Source organism: Lagopus muta, chromosome 24 (assembly GCF_023343835.1).
Source record: "Lagopus muta isolate bLagMut1 chromosome 24, bLagMut1 primary, whole genome shotgun sequence".
In the NCBI taxonomy this organism is placed as follows: Eukaryota; Metazoa; Chordata; class Aves; order Galliformes; family Phasianidae; genus Lagopus; species Lagopus muta.
The window spans coordinates 2,716,093-2,735,575 of record NC_064456.1 but is presented as its reverse complement, the minus strand read 5'-3'; the positions used below and the strand labels follow the sequence as shown (position 1 = coordinate 2,735,575).

The 19,483-nt window shown below is 52.2% G+C and overlaps 1 protein-coding gene across 4 annotated transcripts; it reads left to right on the top strand.

The window, feature by feature from the left end:
- The first annotated feature begins 1,261 nt into the window (after positions 1-1,261).
- CD34 (CD34 molecule) lies at positions 1,262-17,878 on the top strand. Of its 4 annotated transcripts, XM_048926035.1 has the most exons (10): positions 1,272-3,564; positions 7,026-7,160; positions 7,695-8,020; positions 8,453-8,530; positions 10,344-10,491; positions 10,729-10,769; positions 11,395-11,559; positions 12,643-15,762; positions 16,588-17,642; positions 17,747-17,878. In XM_048926035.1, exons 1-8 carry the CDS (start codon positions 3,486-3,488, stop codon positions 12,784-12,786), a joined length of 1,116 nt encoding a protein of 371 aa, XP_048781992.1. In that variant the 5' UTR covers positions 1,272-3,485; the 3' UTR covers positions 12,787-15,762; positions 16,588-17,642; positions 17,747-17,878. The 4 variants fall into 4 exon arrangements, with proteins under 4 accessions (XP_048781994.1, XP_048781992.1, XP_048781991.1 ...); XM_048926034.1 differs by having other exon boundaries at positions 16,588-17,860; XM_048926036.1 differs by having other exon boundaries at positions 1,284-3,564; positions 7,698-8,020; positions 16,588-17,856.
- The last annotated feature ends 1,605 nt before the right edge of the window (positions 17,879-19,483 follow it).

Here is a 19,483-nt window from a genome sequence, read left to right as displayed (position 1 = left end):
GGAGTTTGCCTGAATTTATATATATATAGTGGCGTTGCACACTGCTGGGTGCTCTGCTCTGCTCCCCCATCGTCTTGCGACCGCTCATATTTGCTCAGTGCTGAACGTGCTTCCAAACTTTGGCATGGGAACGGATAGGTGAGCACAAGGTTTTGTTCCTTTGATGGGGTTCTGTGCAGAAACAGTCCTCTAACGCTGCACGTCCTCTGGGTCAGTAGCGTTGGTGTCTTGGGAGCATGGCAGGGAACTGAATTATTTCTTCTGTTGAAAATAGCAGCTTTTAGGAGCTGGGGAAATGACTACACCAAAACTATTGTGTGCCATCTGCCTGCTGAAATACTTATAGGAAACATGTTTCCTGGCGTATAACTTCCTAGCCATATGTCTATTGCATCATTCACAATTAAATTAAATCACCCTTAAATACTTGGCCAAATTCCCAGCCGATGCGAACAAGCCTTCATCACCGTGCTTGTCTGAAATGTGGGCACTTGACCCCTCAAGTGTTTGGGTCAGATTGTCTCAGCCATTGTTAACCTCGGGCAGCTGATGGCGACGGCGTCGAGATGATTTTTAACTGTAAAATCCAGTTATGATGCTGAGAGGAGGAAATAATTTCGCGGCGTTCATTTGCATCGATTCGCTTTGGGCAGAGGATTCAATGGAGAGCCACGTCCATGAGAAGAAGTGTTGCCTTCTGCTCAGAATCATAGAAGCATAGAATCACCAAGGTTGGAAAAGACCTAAAAGATCATCCAGTCCAACCGTTCACTGATTACCAATAGCTCCCACTAAATCACGTCCCTCAACACAACATCCAGCCTTTAAATTTAATAAGCTTTAATCCAGTCTCAGTGAACAAACAGGGAAATCAGCAGAGAACGTGGCTACAGCTGGGTGTTCTGCATGTTCACTGTGTGCTTGGAGGTCTGTGTGTCCCCATCTATGGGCAGCCAAAGAGATGGGACAGTTCTTTGGGGAGGGACAAGGGTGCCAGGACCTGCCCTGTTCCTGCTCCAGCTGTGGCAGCTGCTGGTGATGCTCATTGGGTGCTCAGTGGATGCCACCGCCACCATCTGACATCACTCCTATGGGCAAAGCAATGGGTGAAAGCACCTCGAGGTCTCTCATCTGAACCACCATAGGTCCATTGCTTTCAATTGGAGAGATCTTCAGAGGTTTTTTCATCTTTTTTTTTTTATTATTATTATTCCTCATTTTGAGGATGTGTTCAATTTGCCCATTGTGGCACCACGCTTTAGTGAGTCACCGTCCTGCCATGAGCTGCACGGCATGTTCTGATGCACTTGGTGCAAGCAGTGGCAGTGGGAATTAATGCAAACCCACACCCTTGTCACAGGGAGTTTCATTTAAATGCAGCCCAGCCTCCCCTGGAAGCTGAAGGCGTTGGGTCTTATCCTGGTGTCTGGCAGGCCTGGCCACTGCCTATTCTTAGCCCAGCCCTCTATTTTTAGTTTGTTTGTGAAAGGTGAGACATGACTGGCAGCCAGACCCGGATGATGCTGCTGGTCCCTTCCATGCAGCGGCCGGGGCAGAGGGAGAATGGCAGGAAATGGGGCCAGCGGATGGGAGAGGACAGGAAGGGACATTGGGGACCGGGGCTGTGGGACTGAGATCTGTGGGGCTGGGGTCTGTAGGGCTGCAAGGTGGGATAGGAGGGGTTGGAGGCATCTGCACCGTGGCCAATGCCGTTGCGGAAGTGCATTAATTTCTGTTCAGCTGTTCCACTCTGCAGAATGGAAAGTTGTTGGTTCGTTTTGTTCTGTCCCTGTGCTTCAGCTTCATATCAGTGCTCAGACAAACCATTGCACAGGAGTATTCCCGAGCCCCAGCCCTACTGAGGCTGTTCCCAACGCTTTGCCGTGCGGTGGCCCTTTGGTTCTCACCAGTGGTCTTTGGTCTTCCCAGGAGCTGAAACTTGACAATTTCAGTTTTCGTTTCCAATTGTGCTCTACAAACCAAATCCTCACTTCAGTAAGACAGAAATGAAAACATTTGCCTATTATTTAAATTGGACCCTTGCCTCTATCTACTTATTTCATCTTTCAAATGTATTTTATAAGCTGATATGCATGCAGACCTGTGTTTGCACTGAGTCTTGCATTTACAAAGCATATATGTGTTATGAGGAGGGGGAAAAGAGCAAATGCTGGGTGCAGAGCTGCACTATATCCAAGCTTAGGTTTTACAGACCACAGTTTACCAGGATATTTCATTCTCAATGAAACATAATTCTATCATCCAATACAAAGAAAAAGTCTAAAGGCACGATAGAAATCTTTATATAGAGGCTGGAGCACATTTTTTTAGCTACAGATGTTTCCTTCCAAGAGACTTTTTCCTGTCCTAAGCCAAAAACAAAAGCTGCTGGAATTCTGTCACACCACCAAACGCGTACCGTGGAAATGCTGTCTGGGGATCTCTTTGTACATAATACAACTGATTCTTTTTTTTCCTTCCCTTTGATCCGTTGGCAGGCTGGAGCCATGTGGCCATAGAGGTGCAGTGGGACATCCACAAAAGTCAGTCTATCCTCTGAACGCTTCATTGCCTGTGGTTTTCATGGCCACCTCATTTTTGTTTCCTGGTGACAATGACTTTTCCAGTGATGGCATCATTCAGTCAGACCAGGAGAGGAAGAATTCTGACTTCACTGGGGTTTGGGTTCTCAAATGGCCATCGCTATGCCACTGCCACATGGTCACCTTCAGCCTGGGACTAAGAGTGGGGTCGGTGTTTCTACATTGCTATCCATGTTTCTGTAGGGTGCCATTAATGGAAATCAGCTCCACAGAGGTACTTCTTCATCTCAAGTCCATTTTCTGCTCCAGGCTTTAAGCAGAAGGCTTTGCCTGTGAATTCTGCTCTCTCGTAGACCTCCCCTAAATCTCATTCAGCTCTCAGTTTGACCAGAGTCAATTTAGTGAAGATAATGGAATTACCTCTCTTCAGGTCAGTGATGATTTCACATCCTTGAATTCCATGCTAAATTTGCTGAGAGAATCTCAGCTTCAGGAGCCATTTTTCAGCACTCTCATTTCTCGGGGGTTCCCCATATCCACTAGGGGTGGGTTTGGGTGGATTTGGAGCAGCTCTGCTGGGCTGGAGCCCCTTTGTGCTCTCAGGAAAGGGTTAAAACAGTGAGGGCTGTGGACTCCTTTGCTGGGGGAGATTTGTTCCGTCTGTTTGTTTGTTTGGAAGTGCTGGCAGGAAAGCAGGGAGGAGAAAATTACCTAAGTGATAGCGAGGTTGCCATGAACTCTATAAAACCGTGGGATCGAATCAGGCAAACTCCACCTCGCCGTCTTGAACCAATGCACAACTCCTGACTTGAAACCCACCCCAACACCGAGTGAGCTCAGGGACTTGAACTCCAACCAAGCACATGAGCTCAGCAGTGCTGCAGAGCTGAACCCACGAGCGGTCCCAGCAGCACCCAGAGTTACGGGGAGCCCCGAGTCGGAATGCTGTGCAGGGGAAGCATGCACATGATGAAGTGGAGGCAGCTTTTCTGGATCGCGTTCTGCCTTGTGAAGTTGTCTGGTGAGTCTGCGGGCTGCAGAAGAGAACAGCTGTGGGAATAATGCATGGGGCAACTGCTTTGTGTCTTTGGAAAGGGTGAAGCGTGGGGAATGCGTTTTGTTGGGCATGTAGTGGGAGCGGAGCAGATTGCAATTTCACATGAAGAGCACCTGACTGATGTTCTGCAGAGCAGCGCTGCACTGTGCGCCCTGCCCGACACACGAGGTGCTGCAAACAGAATGCTGCAGGGCTGGGAAGGACAGCAGTCGAGATGGGAGAGCTCCCTAACGGTACTGCAGATAACACAGGGGGTGCAGATGCAGCTCAGGACACCCCTCGCTCTGCAGTGGTGTAAATCTGTTCTGTGGCAGGGACTGAACGTTTTGTGAAAATCGGATGAGTCTTAAGTATTAAACTCTCCCATTCCAACTCTTCAAAGTAGTCATCGTCTAAAATATGCATATACATATTAAGAAAGGGTTATTCTATATGGAAATATTATCATTTTTGTCCCAAGCCCAACAACCACAAAGTAATAAAAAAGTGCAGCAGCGCTCCGTGCGGGCGCAGAGTGCTGGGACAGCAGCCAGGGACCCGCGGGTGTCATCAGATGCAATTCTCCCAGCTCCTGCCAAAGTGAGGGACTGCCTCTGTTGAAGGAATTTGCTGTGTTTTGCTCTTCTGTTCCACGGCGCTCCTTTCCCTTTGCTGCTGGGGTGGATTTCTCACCCCGGGAGCTGCGCTGCCCTGCCTGCTGTGTTCGTGGCACAGAACGGAGCCTCGCAGGTGGGGTGAGCTCTGGGCTTCTGGCCATGCTCAGCTCCACACCTGTGTGGGACAGAGGAGCTGTGTTTTGGATGCTCCCAATGCAAGCGCTGCTGGCCCATGTCATGTTCAGTCTTTTCTGCCAAGCTCGATTTTGTTTCTTAAATGTCGTGTTGTTGGGAAGCATTCTTTCTTTATTAATTGTTTTCCTGCAAGATCCAGAAAAGCTCTACAAATCAGTGATGCAAAGGAGGTTTCCAATGTCCACGTGCAGCCTCTGGTGCCCTGAGCCCGATGGAGCGCTCCCGCAGCCCCACACCCATATCCTGTGCAAGGAGGGATGGGGGAGGGCAGGGATTTTATCAGATATTTCCAGAGGGAAGAGGGCTCCACCCGCCCCAGTTCCTGCCACATGGCCGGGAGCAGCACGGCTGGGAATGTGTGAGTAATGCAGGACGGAGCTCCTCATTGCAATCCCAGAGCTGTGGGTCCCAAGGCGCACGGGAGGTGTAATTAAAGTCCAGGGAATCCCTCTGGGCTGCACCTTCTGCCTTGCAGGGCTGCAGGCACAGGACAGAAAACGACTGTGAGCGCAAAGCAAGGCGTTTTTTTTTTCCAAGGCGTTTCCTGAGCTTTTGGCATTGTGGAGTTCTGCTTTCTGTTGGACCCGGTTTAGCAAAGCTGCCAAAAACATGTGTGCAATAAATGGCCGCTTCAGGGTGGACCCTCCAGCTCACGTTTGGATGCTTATTTGTCTCGTGAGTTGCAGTGCTGCAGTAAACCTCACCATGATTTCCGTAGAAGCAGCTGCATGTGCCACAATGGAGGGAGGAAGAGAGCAGCGCTGTGTGATGCATCTTCTTGCAAACTGCACCCAGCAGTAACCCAGGCTTCAATCTGTGACATTCGGCGATGAAAAGGCTTTGATCAGACATACCTCAGGTGCCATGCAGACATCTGGAACAGTTCACAGGTGCTGGGGTGGCTGTGGTGCTTTGGGAGGTCACCTCAGTTCCAGTGATGTAAAGTTTCCGGCTGATTGCCATGCAAACACAGAGCTGTACGCAAAGCCTGGCTTTAACTTTGCACTACTTCAGTTCTGGGCACAGGGCTCACGCCTCCTGGTTTTGATTTGTTAAAATTCTTTAGAAAAACTCAGGGATGGGATTGGCTGCAACTGCCAGGGAGGGGAAAGACCTTCCCTGAGAGCAGAGCCTGACTCCAGCCCTGACCACCTGCACCCACCCCATCAGAGCCCCCAGCAGCTGCAGCGTTGCTCCCGAGCAGCCCCACAGGGACTTCAGAGCAGCAGCATGGCCTTCAACCAACAACCCAGGTCCTCTGGGCCTCCTCCAGCTGAGTGCTGATAGCTTGAGTTAGGAGAAGTTCTGCCAGGACGATGCTGAAGTGCACAGTGCTGAAATGCACAGCACCCAAATGCACAGCATCCTAATGCACAGCACCCAAATGCACAGCATCCAAGTGCACAGCACCCAAATGCACAGCATCCTAATGCAGAGCACTGAAATGCACAGCATCCAAATCCACAGCACCCAAATGCACAGCATCCTAATGCACAGCGCTGAAATGCACAGCACCCAAATGCACAGCATCCTAATGCAGAGCACTGAAATGCACAACATCCAAGTGCACAGCATCCTAATGCAGAGCACTGAAATGCACAGCATCCAAATGCACAGCATCCTAATGCACAGCACCCAAATGCACAGCATCCAAGTGCACAGCATCCTAATGCACAGCACTGAAATGCACAGCACCCAAATGCACAGCATCCTAATGCAGAGCACTGAAATGCACAGCACCCAAATGCACAGCACCCCAACAAATGGCACCCCAAGGCACAGCACCCCAAGGCTTGCTAAGGGCGCAGTGCACACCCAGCCCCACTGCTGGCATTGCTCAGCCCATGTCAGCACTGCTCCCTGTGGAAGCGCTGCTGGGAAGGGTGAGGTAACGCTCCTTGGAGCTGTGCTGGGCAGGAACACAAACGAAACAACGTATTTTATATTAGTTTGTCTTTAGTGTCTGGATAAGAGTCTTCAGCAGCAACAGCCCTGCAGGAGACACTGAAGCAGCTTGCAGAAGTGGAAACAGGAATGTAAAAGGTTAAGAGATGGGAAGAAATGTGTTTTCACTGACTCATGAAGTTCACAGCAGAAAGGAAAGCTGGAAGTGTCATCTCTGGAACACACCAGGAAGCAATATATAAACTTTAAGTTAGAGCAACAAGCGACTCCCCAAACATTCTGCTTTACCTCCAAAGATGTTTTTGCTCATGAGTCAGAGCCTGAGCCGCAGCCAATGGGAATGTTTCTATTTACTTTGACACGCTGCCTGCGGCTGCAGATCCAACTTTTGTTTCCCGAGGCACACAGAGATCTCTTCCAAGGCCTCAGTCTTCTTTCCAAGGATTATCGATTCAAGCTGCTCCACAATCCAGCTTTGTGCAGCGCTCTGATGGAGCTCAGGGTGTGCAGGATGAGGGCAGAACTGGGCCCATCCTCGGTGCTCGCAGAGCTTCGGTGCTCGCGGAGCCTTTGATGCTCTCCCAGCTGTTTGCTCTCTGGACCCATGTGAGCTCAAGGCCAACCTGGGGCAAGAAGAAAGCAAAGTTGTGAGCTCAACCTCCCTGTGCAGCTATGGGACAGGGCTGGATGGGGGCCTGGCTGCAGCCCCTAATGCTTCTTCTCCCCCAGGTTCCGCTGCTGGCAGCCCCACAGACAGCTTAACTGCTGTGTCCTCGGCCATGGCAACAGCACAGAGCAGCACTGGCAGTGTGGCACCCACCGGCGTCATGGGCAGCACTGCACCAACACAGGACAGCAATCCTGGTAATCACTGTGTTGTTCATCAGATTCACTCAGTGCGTGGGTACGATGTGTCCTTAGAAACCCAGCGGTCAGAGAATGGGCTCAGAAAAAAGAACCCACTGGGAAAACCCATTGCTTTATCCCTGTGCAGCCATCAGAGCCAAGCAGCACGGCTCTGGCTGCCTGCAGGCCTGGTGGCTCAGCCCCATTCCCTCCATCAAACAGATAAGATGGGATGGGACGATGGCCTCCTTAATTTTTTACCCCAGCTCTCTGATGGCTCCAGGTCAAGGGGAGGGAGGTCAGCCATGGCACCCTGGCAGTGTTGCAATGTGTGCCCAGGAACTGAGCCCACTGTGCACAGATTATGGAGCTCATGTAACAATTAGGCAACCTAAGCAAGCCTAATGCATTTCTTACACGGCCAACGCCATGTTCTGATGCTGCTGGCTATGACAAATCAATATTGTACTTCAGTCAGCACGATGCCACGCACTGATTGCAGAGGACTTAAGCTTTTCCGTGCATCTTTCTCACTGCATTTCTTCCAAACACCAGCCACTACTCAACCCACATCAGGCAGCCCCAGCTCCCCAGGACTCAGCAGTGAGCACAGCCCTCAGTCCAGCACCCATCCCAGTGCCCATCCCAGCACCCAGAGCAGCACTCAGACCAACCAGACCCCCACACCGCTGCTGGACAACCATCCAGAGGACACAAGCAGTGGGGCACCCACCACGCTGAGCCCAACACCGCACCCCAGAACGACAGCAGCTGCACACCCATCTGCATCAACACTGCTCAGCTCCACGGCCACCCCCAGACTGACGGCGGTTTCAGAGGCCACAACACAGCTGCACACATCTGGTGGTGTCAGCAAGGTGAGAGGAGGGGGGTAGGGCTGCACATGGTCTGCATTGGTGATCCCACGCAATGGGGAGAGTGGGTGGCTTTGCATCAGGGCTGTGAGCAATTACAGAGGGTGTCTCGCTCCCAGCCCTGTCTGGGTCTGCACTGTGGCCTTCATGGGTAGGGAGGGATGAACAAAGCTGGTGATGCAGTGCATGCACCTTGGCCAGGATGAGTGAGCAAAGCGCAGGTGCTGCAGAGCCCTGCAAATTGCTTGCAGCCCTGCTACACAGTTCCTGCTAACCCAGGAACCTTCAGCACTGTTCTGTGAGCTGCTGAGCAGAGGAGACAACACAGGCATTCTGGAGGGGTCTTCTGCTTTCAAAATCATCCAGCTCTGCATTTTGGACAGCACACACTACTCCAGTGGTTTGCTAATCCCAGCACTGCTTTCTGACTTCCAGCCCATCACGTGCCACAACATCAAAGAAGTGAGAGACAGCGGAGCCCTCTGCCTGCGGCTCAACGAGTCCCACACCTGTGTGAGTGCTGCCCTACCTTTACAATGGGGAGGCACATGGGAGGTGGGGAGGGGGCACCAGGGGTGGGTTTTGCATCACTTGCTGTCTGGAGGAGATGGGATCACTGTACTGGGGGTCGGTTTGGGGTGGAGAGCTTTGCACTTTCATCCCTGAGGGAAAGCATTACAGCTGTGCCAAATAAAAGGGGAGGATGGCTGCTGCAGCCCCTGGAGGATCCCAAAGGGATCCCACTGGAATCCAGCCTTCTGGTTACATAAATCCTCCTTTTTCCTCATGAAGCTCTGGGGTCTGTTTGGCTTCTGAAGTCTCTCCCACCACATTTAACAGGAAACTGCCTTTATTGTTCTCCTTCCTCTCCTCTGTTGGGAACACAGTCGCCTTTTCTTGTCTTGCCAGCAGCCCAGGGAAGGAGCCCGGGGGCAGAGCTGAGTCCCTGTCCATGCTAACTCCCAGGGGAATCTCAGGCACTCTGTAACAGCCTTCGGCTTTTTGCACCAAAACCATTCATAGGAGCAAGGAAGGGGCAGCTGTGGTGCTGCTGTGAGTGGGAGCAGACGTGCTCTCCATGCAGGAGCTGCAGGAGAGCCCAACAGGAGCAGGACCTTATGGGACAGAGACTTGGCAGCACCCTGGGTACAAATGACAACGATGAGTCTTATTTTGCTGGTCAGCCATGCTGCGACCACTTTGGGTGGGTGAATTCCTGCTTGGCTTCCCTTTGTAAATTGCCTGTTACATGGTTTTTAGGGTTGCCAGTGTTTACGGTGGTGGTGGTTTGCCAGGGTTGGTTATGAAAGCTCCCGAGTTCAGCTGCCATCTAGTGGCACCGGGCCTCCTGGCATTTGCACGGGTTGCACGAGCATGGATGGTATAGCATGCAGGATATCCTATAAGGCCGTAGCAAAGTGCATGCCCTGCTCCAAACTGCAGCTGGGAACTGACAGGAGCTGCCGAGAAGGGGCAGATCACAGGGAATGGCTTTGTGTCCTTCCTGCTGACTTTTCCCAAAGCAAATGAGCAATGAGCTGGCACCCAGCTCTGCTAATTGCAAAGGGAAACTCTGATACGTGGATGAGTTCTTTCCACAGCGGAGAAAGGAAAGTACACACTTGGGCCTCTTGTTCCATCTTGGCCTTCCTTGTCCCCATGCCAAGCTCTATTGAGACAGCTGAAACTGATTTGTTTGTTATTCTGTCGTGGATGGATCTCTGCATTTCTGTTTGCTCAGTGTGCCTGTTGGTGTGGGACTCCAGGGGAGGGCAGGCGGCGTGGAGCTGCGTGTGGGACAGAGGGGCTGTGATTGTGGCCCAGTGGGATGGGATAGGACAGGATGGAGTGGGATGGGATGGGATGGGATGGGATGGGGTCAGTGGTTCTGCTGGCGGACAGCATCTGGAAATAGCTGCAGGGAGAAGGACAGTCCTGTCCCATACAGGGACCTGCCCATGGGAGGGAAAGGCTGCAGTTCTCCTCTTCCTCTTCCACCCAAGCGAAGGCTCAGCTCTAAGAAGTGCGAAATGCGTGTTTTGTTGCCTGGCCTTTGATCAGCAACCTAGAGAAAACACTGAAGACATTTCCTAAACAGGAAGGCAAAATGCTTCTTTGTTATTTCCCCTCCCTCCCAGCTCCTGCCCGGGATCCTGAAACAATGGGGCTCTTCAGGCTGCTCGCTCTGTCCAGAGATTGGAGGGACTTGCCATGCCATTCAGAACCTAAATTTAGCTTTGTTTAAATGTCACTTGCAAGAGTTGCTATGAATATCTTAATTTCGTTTATCCTTGGTTTCATGGCTCTTTGTTTGAAAACCTTGCAGAAACATTTTTTGGATACGAAGGGCTCGGATTTATGGAGCGCAATCTGTGAAGAGGATGCTCACCGTGTGCCCCCACCCTGCCACATCAAACTCGCCACGTCTGAGGTGGACCAGGAGTGCCTGCTGCTCGTCCTCGATGGGAACACAGGTCAGGAGCTGAGCCCCAGCCATCACCACGCCTCAGGCCCCAGAGGTGACACCCAGAGGTGTCCATAGGGCACCGGTTCTCACTTGCAGCCTGGGAGGAGCTCTTTCTTGTGGGGTTTTGTTTCAGCCATGTTGTTGCACCTGGAGGGGTGAAGGGGTTTGTGGCTCCTGGGCTCCTGTGCTGATGTTAACTGCAATGTGATGCTCATTGTAATGCAATTCTGTTTAACAATTGCAGATCCTGCTATGGATGTGCTCCGGGAGTCTCATTGGGAAAAGGTAAATGCCCAGAGAGGTCGGGCTCTGGGAGTGGGGTTTAGGCAGCTCAGTGTCAGGATGGTCTCAATGCCTGGAGTCCATTGCTGTGCCAGGCAGCAGTGAGCCCAAAATCAGCGCAACGGTGTCCCAGGATCCTCGATGCAAGCACTGAAGGTAGAATTGCTTGGAGCAGTCACTGTAAAATTGGGTAGTGTCCTCTTTAAAAAGGGCTAGATCCCAGTGATAACTCTTAGGATGTAATTGGAACTCTGCATCTTCAAAGCATTGCGTGATGTTAATTAATTCCTGCTCTCAGCACTGCAGTGAGGCTGCTGCCGGCTCGTAAAGCCGAGCTCCAGGTATCCAAATAAAGGCAGCCAGCAGAGCTGCAGCAGCTCACAGATACTCCATCCACGCAGATGCATGCTCTAAATGTCAGGTTCGGGGTAGCAAACCTCACCATGCAGCAGCAGATACTGCGCTGTGAACAAAGCACAGAGCTCGGGCAGCACAGCCCAGCCCTGTTTGTGTGCATCTCCCAAGGAGGTGAAGAGCAGCTTTGTTTGGAAGCCGCAGAGCAGGCGCACACGTTTCCTGTTTGCGAGGCTCTTGGCTCTGTTTGGCAGTGTTCTTTTTGTTTTCTCAGTTCGGAATCAAATCCCTCGAATGGGGCAGCGTGCGGAGCCATCAGGACTTTTCTCGGAAGACACTGACGGCTTTGGTCACCTCCGGGCTCCTGCTGGCAGCTCTGGGCATGGCTGGGTACTTCCTGATGCGGCGGCGGAGCTGGAGCCCCGCGGGACAGAGGCTGGTCAGTGCCTACAGGTGGCAAAGCGCCCGGTAGCCAGGAGCCGGCGCCCCGCCGCCCATTTACTGATGCTGTAAGAAAGGCTCTTCCTCCCCTCGCTTAATAAAACGTATCAAGAAAGAAAGAAGAAATGCTCCTATGTCCGTGTTACACCCTGAGCGCTCAGAACTCCTTTGCCATGAGTTTCAGGGCCTGGCTTTTCTCCTGTCATTGCTCACGGGTGGTGCTGCAGCCGTTGGAGTGCTTCGCTGTCAGAAAGGTCTCACTCCAGATGTGCAAGAGGCAGCTGGAGCCCAGCACTGCTGGGTGCAGCCCTGGATGGTGGCAATGGGGCCAGCACATGGTGGGAGCTGCTGGTGTAGATGCTGAACAGCATCACAGCCCTTTGCCATGAGTAGCACAGACCTCATTGCCACAGATACGGGGTGAGGAATGAACAGAGATCAGAGGATGCACACGGGATGCACAGTGCTGGTGCCCACCCTCTGCTCTCCTCTGCTGCTGGCTTCAATCTCTGCCCACAGCCCAGGGTCACCAGGTCCTGCTGAACACCAAAGGATCCATTGCATCCCTATGGGGCCTGCTGCATCCCTATGGAAACTGATGCATTATGGGCACGTGCAGTGAGTGTGCCTGAGTAGGAGATGATGGCAGCTCCTTGCAGCAGTGTCAGTAAAGAGCCACAGAGCACAGCTCTGTATGTGCAGGTCCAAATGCATCTCCATGCTGAAGTGCAGTGCTGAGCTGCTGGAATGTTGCTGCAAGGGATTGGGGAAGAGAAGTAGGAAACTCCCATAGCTTTCATTCCATGGTGGTTCTTCTTGGACACCAGAGGAAAGCAGAGCCCCTCAGAGCTGGGGCAGCTCTGCCAACCCAAGGTGGGTTATCCACCAGCACCCACCCTACAGCTCCTCTTTTCAGGTCCCAGAGGACAAGCACAGCTCTGGCTGCCAGCAGGGCTCCATGTCCACATGGCTCTATGTTAGCGGGTGCCGGTCCTGTGCCCACAGGATGCCACCCACCCTCTGCTTGGTGGCAGAGCCGCCTTCCCCTCCCTAACACCACCTCTCCTCTTGCTGCCTGCAGGATGAAGACCACTACGACCTGGAGACCGGCAGCCAGGGCAGCCCTGCACCACAGGAGAAGCCGAGCGCCAACGGAGCTCAGGAGAACGGTGCATCCCGCAACGGCCGCGGCGCCGCGCAGAGCCTGGCCGACACCTCCATGTGACGCCACGAGTGCACGAGTGCCTCACATTGAACTTTTTCATCTTTTTTTTTTTTTTTATATTCTTTTTTCTCGTTTCTGTGAAGAACTTCACCGTCGCCCCAAAGCACGTTGCGCTCCAGCGCTGCTTGGGGCCGTTTCTCTGCTCTCCCTCCTTATTCCAATGACTGCACAGGGAACTTCTTTACTGCCATCCTCTGCTTTTGTTGTTAAAAGCACACGGTGAGAAATGCAGCTGAGCAGAGGAGGCTGAAGCCACGATCCGAGTTGCAGCGGTGATCTGAGCACCAGCAGCCCCAGGATTTGGTGGTACCGTGATTTAAATAGTTAGATTGGGATTCCAGTGACACGAACCTTTCAGGTTTCAGGGATTTATGTTTTTTTATCTCGTCTTTAAGCACAGGACGTCTTCCTCCTTTAAAAGCATGGGGTGTTTAATCCCCTCCTCGCCCTTTGTGCCATCTTTGACATTCCTTCGTCTCTTAGAATGTACTGAAGCTCTGTGCAACACTTCCAACGTGGCATTGAAGGCTGAAATACAAACAGACCTTGAGCTGTGCTGACCCCAGTGGGGTGCAAGTAGATGTTTTAGAGTGTTTTGGGTCTCGCCCATCTCCCAGCTTGGAGATGGCATTAACACCGCTGTAGTGATCCATCATCATGTGGTCCCATCACCTCACCCTACAAAATGGAGCTTTGGCCTCCATAGGACTTTGGGAACAGAAGATGCCAAAGGGCTCCTGGTCAGACATCTGCTGGACTCTGTGATGGACGTTTCCATTCAGACAAAAACAAAGCATTTTTACTTTACAGTAACAAAAAGCCAATGCTGAAATGCCAATAGCAGGAGCAAACCGAGCGCCGTTCCCCTGTGAACTGCTTCTCCCAGCCTTCATTTTAATCATCTCAGTGAAAAAAAAAAAAAAAAGAAAAAAAAAAAAAGAGAAAAAAGAAGCATTAGAAATGAGTGTCCTCAGAGCTGCCGCGTGTTCATCCCGCTGGGACATGGGGCTCAGGACCACACCTCAGTGAGCCCTTGTTTTGCAGCACAACGTGATGACTCAAAGCTGTCCGACACGTCTGCTGGACGAGTGACGTGCATCAAGTTATTAAACGGCGTTTGTTTGATTTGCTGATGTTTACCATGTGCTGCTAATTCCTGGAGAAATAAACGAGGCTGCAGGCTGATGGCTGGGGGCTGTGCTGACAGCAGGGTGTGTGTGCATGCAGGAGGAAGAAGGCTTGCTCTGTGCACCCAAATAATGGTGTTGGAACTTCACTGACCGCCTCTGCCGTGCACACGGTGGGGCTGAGCAATGGGGCAGAGCTGCAGGGTATGGACATGGGTGGGTGCCCACAGGTATCCATACCCATATCTCCACATCCATGGGCATGGATAATATGGGGTCTCTGGGTAGAGGAGATCTCACTCCTCCCTGCACGCTGCTGGAATAGTCCTGTAAAAGCAGTGGTTATTTTGGCTGCTGTGCTTTTCAGTGCATACATTGCTCAGAGATTTGGGCTCCACAGCATCTGAATTGTGCTGCCCTGGGTGTGGGCTTAGCTGTCTCCATCTCTCCCAGACCCAGGGGAGCACTGAGCTGCAGTGCCAGTAGGTCGGGGAGGCTGAGCTGGAGTCCCCCAACAGAAAGCATGGACTCAGGTGGGGTTCACTTAGATCCCAGCTCACTGCAGCTCCTTCCACATACCGACATTGAATGATTGTAGCTGCTGTGCTGTGAGGTCCTTCCTGGTGTGTGTTCTGTTTCCTTTTGGCAGCCCCTTATCTAATCAGCACTATCTGCTGCATCAGAAAAGAGAGATCTAATCAAAGCTCAGGTGCATTTTTCACAGCTCTGGGTACGTCCTACAGCCAAACTGAGACAACAACAAAACCAGCCATCAGCTGCTGGGGCAGAACAAAAGGCTTCACAGTAACATCCTGGTGGGCACGGAGCCGAGCGGGGCTGTAGGACGAGCGCTGTGCAAGGGGCTGTGGGCGGCCCTGCCGAGGCAAAAGTGCTGCTGTTGTTCCTTCCTTATCAGATCCCTCACATCCCTTCCTCGTGGACCTTGCTGGGACTGTGGCTTTTTCTTCTGCTCACCCAGTGCTGGCACAGCCATTGAGTGTCACATCCGTGCACCAGAACGGAGCCCTGGTGCCATGCAGGCAGCCCCGGACCTTTCCTCAGGCTGAAAGCAGAGACTTTGTTCAGCAATGAGAGATACTTTTATGTCTGAGCTGCCACACAGTGTTACTGTGAGCTTCAGGTTTGCTCAGTGCATTTCTGAAGCCAATCAAATTCATCAGAGCAAGCAAGTTTTAATTAAGTCTTATTAACTACTTCTCTCGGCGGATCTTCCGTGGTGCACATAGCAAAACTAGCACGACCTTGCCAGGTGAGCCCTGCACAGCAGAACAGCTCATCCCACATCGGGAGAAAGCAGCTCCCTGTTCTCCTTTCTGCTTCCTCATCCTTTTTCCATTGATGCAGAGCCCCCCAGCAATAGGACCTGCCCTGCATGAGCAGCCCTGTCCCACCTGCAGCCCCAGCTCCTCTCCTGCTGCTCCTTGTGCTCCCCCAGGGCACCCAGCCTGTGTGGGTGCTACAATTCCAGCTCAGTCCCTAACTCTGCCCCACTGCACTGTAACAGCCACCAAAAGCAAAGCCACATCCTGCTGAAACGCAGGGGGCACCGAGATGCGCTGCAGGGCTGTTTGGAGGACACAGAAGTACCACTTCTATGTTGGATGTCACAGGTGTGTGTAGCAGAGATGTTAAGTCATGGCCTGAAGCAGTGATTGAGCACCTGGTGGGGAAGCAGGGCTGACCCAGGGAAGCTCAGGTGCAGGCAATGTACCTGAGTGACTGGAAGAGGTGGAGTCAGGATTCACCCCTTCCCACACCTCATTTAAGGGTGGAGAGGAGCTGAGGGCATCTCTTGCTGGAGATTCCTGCACTCTGAAGCCTTCCAAATGTAAGCAGCTCTTTTTCTTTATTTCTGTATCTGCGGCTGCTGTATTTAGGCCTGTTCTCATTTGCTGCAGCCGTACCCTTTGTCACCCTGCTGTTATCATGGTGCTTTCTCTCCCATTATGGCATTACAGCGTGCGAGTAGCAGCGCAGGCTGCAGCCCTGTGGGCCAGCATTGCCGTGCTCTGAGGTTCCTGCACAGCTTAAAAACTGCAACAGCCGTAGCCTGGGATATATACACACATACGTATAGCAATGCTGCTATCTGCTGGCTGTGCTCTGCTAGAACAGTGGGGCTGGCACCTGGGTGCCTGTGAGCACTGCTGCCCGTCAGTTCCTGCTCTTGCATAAGGCAGACCACATCCCTGGGGTGTTTATTTTTAGCTTGTGTATTTTTTCTTTTATTCTTGTGATTTAAATAATGCATTACCTACCCTGAGTTCTTTATTTCCTATTTCTGCTTCTTTTACTCATGATTTTTTTTTCCCCCCTTAATCTTCATGTTTGCATCTTCCTTCTTTCCTTATCTATTGCCTGCCCCAGAGGCTCTCTGCTGCTTTGGCAATGTGCTAACATGTTTGGGAACGATAAGACATCTAATTAATAGTTTAATTAGCAGTACAAGGTCCTAATAGCTTATTAAAGGAAAATCATTCAGAAGATTCTTTTCCTTTTCTCACGTTGGTTCCATACCCTTTATGAGCACGTGATAAAACGCTTTTGAATGGTGCTTGGAATGTAGCAGGGGATGCGTGATTTCACGGGGGATTTTACACCACTAATACCATTATATATTATTTTTTTTTCTTGTTTAAAAACAATTTAACAGCTTAGCAGAACTGTGAGGGAACAACGCTGCTGTGGCGTGGCCGGTGGTCCTGGAGGAGGAGCGATGCACTGCAGCCCTCCTGGCTGCATGTGAACACATCCTGGATTTCTCAGAACCGAAGGGGTTTGTTGGGTGGGAGCCTTGGCTGACCACGTCCAGGCTGCACTCAGAGCCCCCCAGCTCCTTTCCCAGCCCGCAGGCTGCAGCAGGAGCCACGGAGTCGCTCTGCTCGGATTCCAGAGGCTGCGGTGTTTTTCCTCTGACCCATACAAAGATTTCTTTCTAAATTTATCTCGGTGCTCATCGCAGTCCCACTTAGCAGCAGATTACGAGGCCGGGCCAATTCAAATGAGGGCAGGGGAGCCTGGATCGTGGCCTAGCCCTGACATAGGGCGGGATGGCAGCACGCGGGGCTGGGCTCAGTGCTGCACACCCGCACTGTGGCTGCATCCAGAGGCTCTGCTCTGCTCTCCCTTCCTGGCCCTCCGTCCTACGGGGCAGTTCCAGCACGCTGCTCCTCCTGCACGGATTGCAGCACGAAGCTGGATGTGCTGCACGTGAGTGTGTTGCACCCCAAGCAGCCAAATATCCCTCAGTTCCCCCCCGTGTCACAGCTGCACTTGCCAGCACTGCACCCCTGCCCACCTCGGCTGCTGTCTGTAGGCTGCTCTGTGCAGAGCCCACCACGCTGAGGATGCAGGGGATGCAGCCTGGATTGAACCATCCCAGCAGAATGCACGGGTGCTGCTAATGCTGTCTGCACTCTTTGCATTCAGCAGTGCAGCCCTGCACGGGGAGTACGTTCCGTTTGGAATGAGAGGGATATTATGCAGTTACAAGGACGACATAACGGAGAGAATGCTCCACTGGTGCCATTTCCTTATGTGCTGTCAGCGAATCACTTCATCTGCGCTGTGCCGAGTTTCCCATCCATTAAATGGGGGGTGATTTCCCCTCTGCTTCCTAAGGGGGAGCGGGAGCAGCACCTCCGATGGCTGCGGGCACAGGAAGGTGCCACGGCGACGCGCAGCGACACAAAGAGCCGTAAAGAGCGAGTAAGGATTGCAGCCCTGTAGCACCGACCTTCGGAAACCGGATCCCTGCTCCTCATCTCCCGATGTTTTTATTGGGTTCTGTTTGTTTTTGTTTTTAATTGCAGAAGATCCCCAAATAGGTTCATCTCTACCGCTCAGGATTTAAAAAGATCTCCCAGGTCCGGACGTCCTGTGGGAAAGGAGAGGAAAAGGCTGAGCGGGACGCACCGATGGATCCGGAGCTCTTCCTTCGCCCGTCCGCCGCCCCCTTCCCGACCCCCCCATGGGCTGTGGGGGGGAAGGGGGGGGGGGGGCCACGGCCTCCTGGGGCGTGTAGGCAGAGCGGGGTGACCTTGCGTTGCGGTACGGGGGGGGAACGGCCGCCGCTTCCGCCGCTCGGGAGCGCCGGGAAGGGAAGCGCCGGGTATCGCGGGGATCTGAGCGCTCCGGGGCCGGGATGGGAGCATCCCCTGCGCATCCCATGGACCACCCCGGCCCTTAATACACCCCCCCACCCCCGGTGCAGGTGGGGGCACGGACAGAGCCCAACCAGGCTGTTGCAGCTGCCGGAGGCACCTGGAGCTGGGAACTAAGAGATAATAATATTAATAAGTATTATTGTTATGGAAGTAGTGATATTTGGGGGGTACTTGTCCGAGTGGAGCATAATAATAATAATGGAGCATAATAATAACAAAATGTTCGTAATGATAATGTAATGAATAATTCCTAATATATTTTACTAATATTTGAATGCTTATTATGATCATCACTACTTCCCTGTGGATGAGTGGCCTCGCTGCCCCACGGGGTGCACGCACACAAGGCTGCCCGGATGAGAAGCAGTTCCTTTACAGCTTTGTGTTTTCTCAGCCTTCCTTCCCAAGGACGGTTGTTCCATAAAGCCTTACAGCTCCCGCGCGATGCATTGCTGTGTTCTTTATTGTTTTCCTCGCCCTCAGAACATCCGACGCCGTTTGTGTTTGTAGAGCCTTTTAATAGCGAGGTGGCAGAGACAAACCTGGCTCAGTAAACTTGCCTTCCCCCCTAGGGCAGCTGTAGCCCAGAGAAACAGAGCGAGAGCCGCAGCTCAGCCTGGGAGCAGCGCTGTTTACAATCCATCATTGTTAGTTAATTGCTGTTTGGTTAAATATTTACTTTGGATTAAGTTCTTTTGTGCTCTTTTCTTACAAAATAAGAAGTAGGGGTGTATCTGCTGGGCTTCCTAGATGGCTTTTTTCAAGATAACTCAGCAGCAGAGAAGCTTCACGAAGTTCTTCTCCATATTTTGTGTGTGCATTTGCCCTGTACTGCTGTGCTGTCACCTGCAACGAGCCAAACCGAAGCAGTTGGGATACCAGGCCCATTCCTGCCTGCCCTGTTTTCCGAAGCTATGCCAAGTTACAAGGCCCAAAGGCTTGCAATGTTTTATGGGGTGACTGCAGCCTTCGTGTCAGGGCAGCTGAATCCCACGAGCATCCTCCTGGCTGCAGCTCTGTTCCCCACCTGCTCTGAGCCCTCAGGAGCAGCTGTTGGCTCCACGAGAGCCTTTTTTGGTGCAAGGCTGCAAACTCCCGTGTTCTGCAGCAGTGACCCAACCCTTATATAAACAAGGGTTTAATTTTGGAACTTTAATATTTAAGAGGCTTAAGTTTCCTTTTGCTCAGACTTGTTTTCGTGCACTGCTCTTTTGCAAAGCATTTCTTACCTACGTTATGGGTTGCTACATCATCCTGCTGAGTATTCATGGTCCATCTGAGCAAGGGTTTTACTCAGGGTCGCTCCCTGCCTTAGCATCCCTCTGCCAGGACGGGGCAGGGTTTGCAAAACTGCAGCAGGCTGTCCCTGGGGGCTCTCAGCCC

Bases quoted from the DNA above. Each gene is read 5' to 3' on its own strand.
- CD34 (XM_048926035.1), top strand. From the start codon at position 3,486: ATGCTGTGCAGGGGAAGCATGCACATGATGAAGTGGAGGCAGCTTTTC. The intron at 3,565-7,025 runs GTGAGTCTGCGG...CTTCTCCCCCAG, and splicing joins CTGCCTTGTGAAGTTGTCTG to GTTCCGCTGCTGGCAGCCCC. The intron at 8,021-8,452 runs GTGAGAGGAGGG...TCTGACTTCCAG, and splicing joins CATCTGGTGGTGTCAGCAAG to CCCATCACGTGCCACAACAT.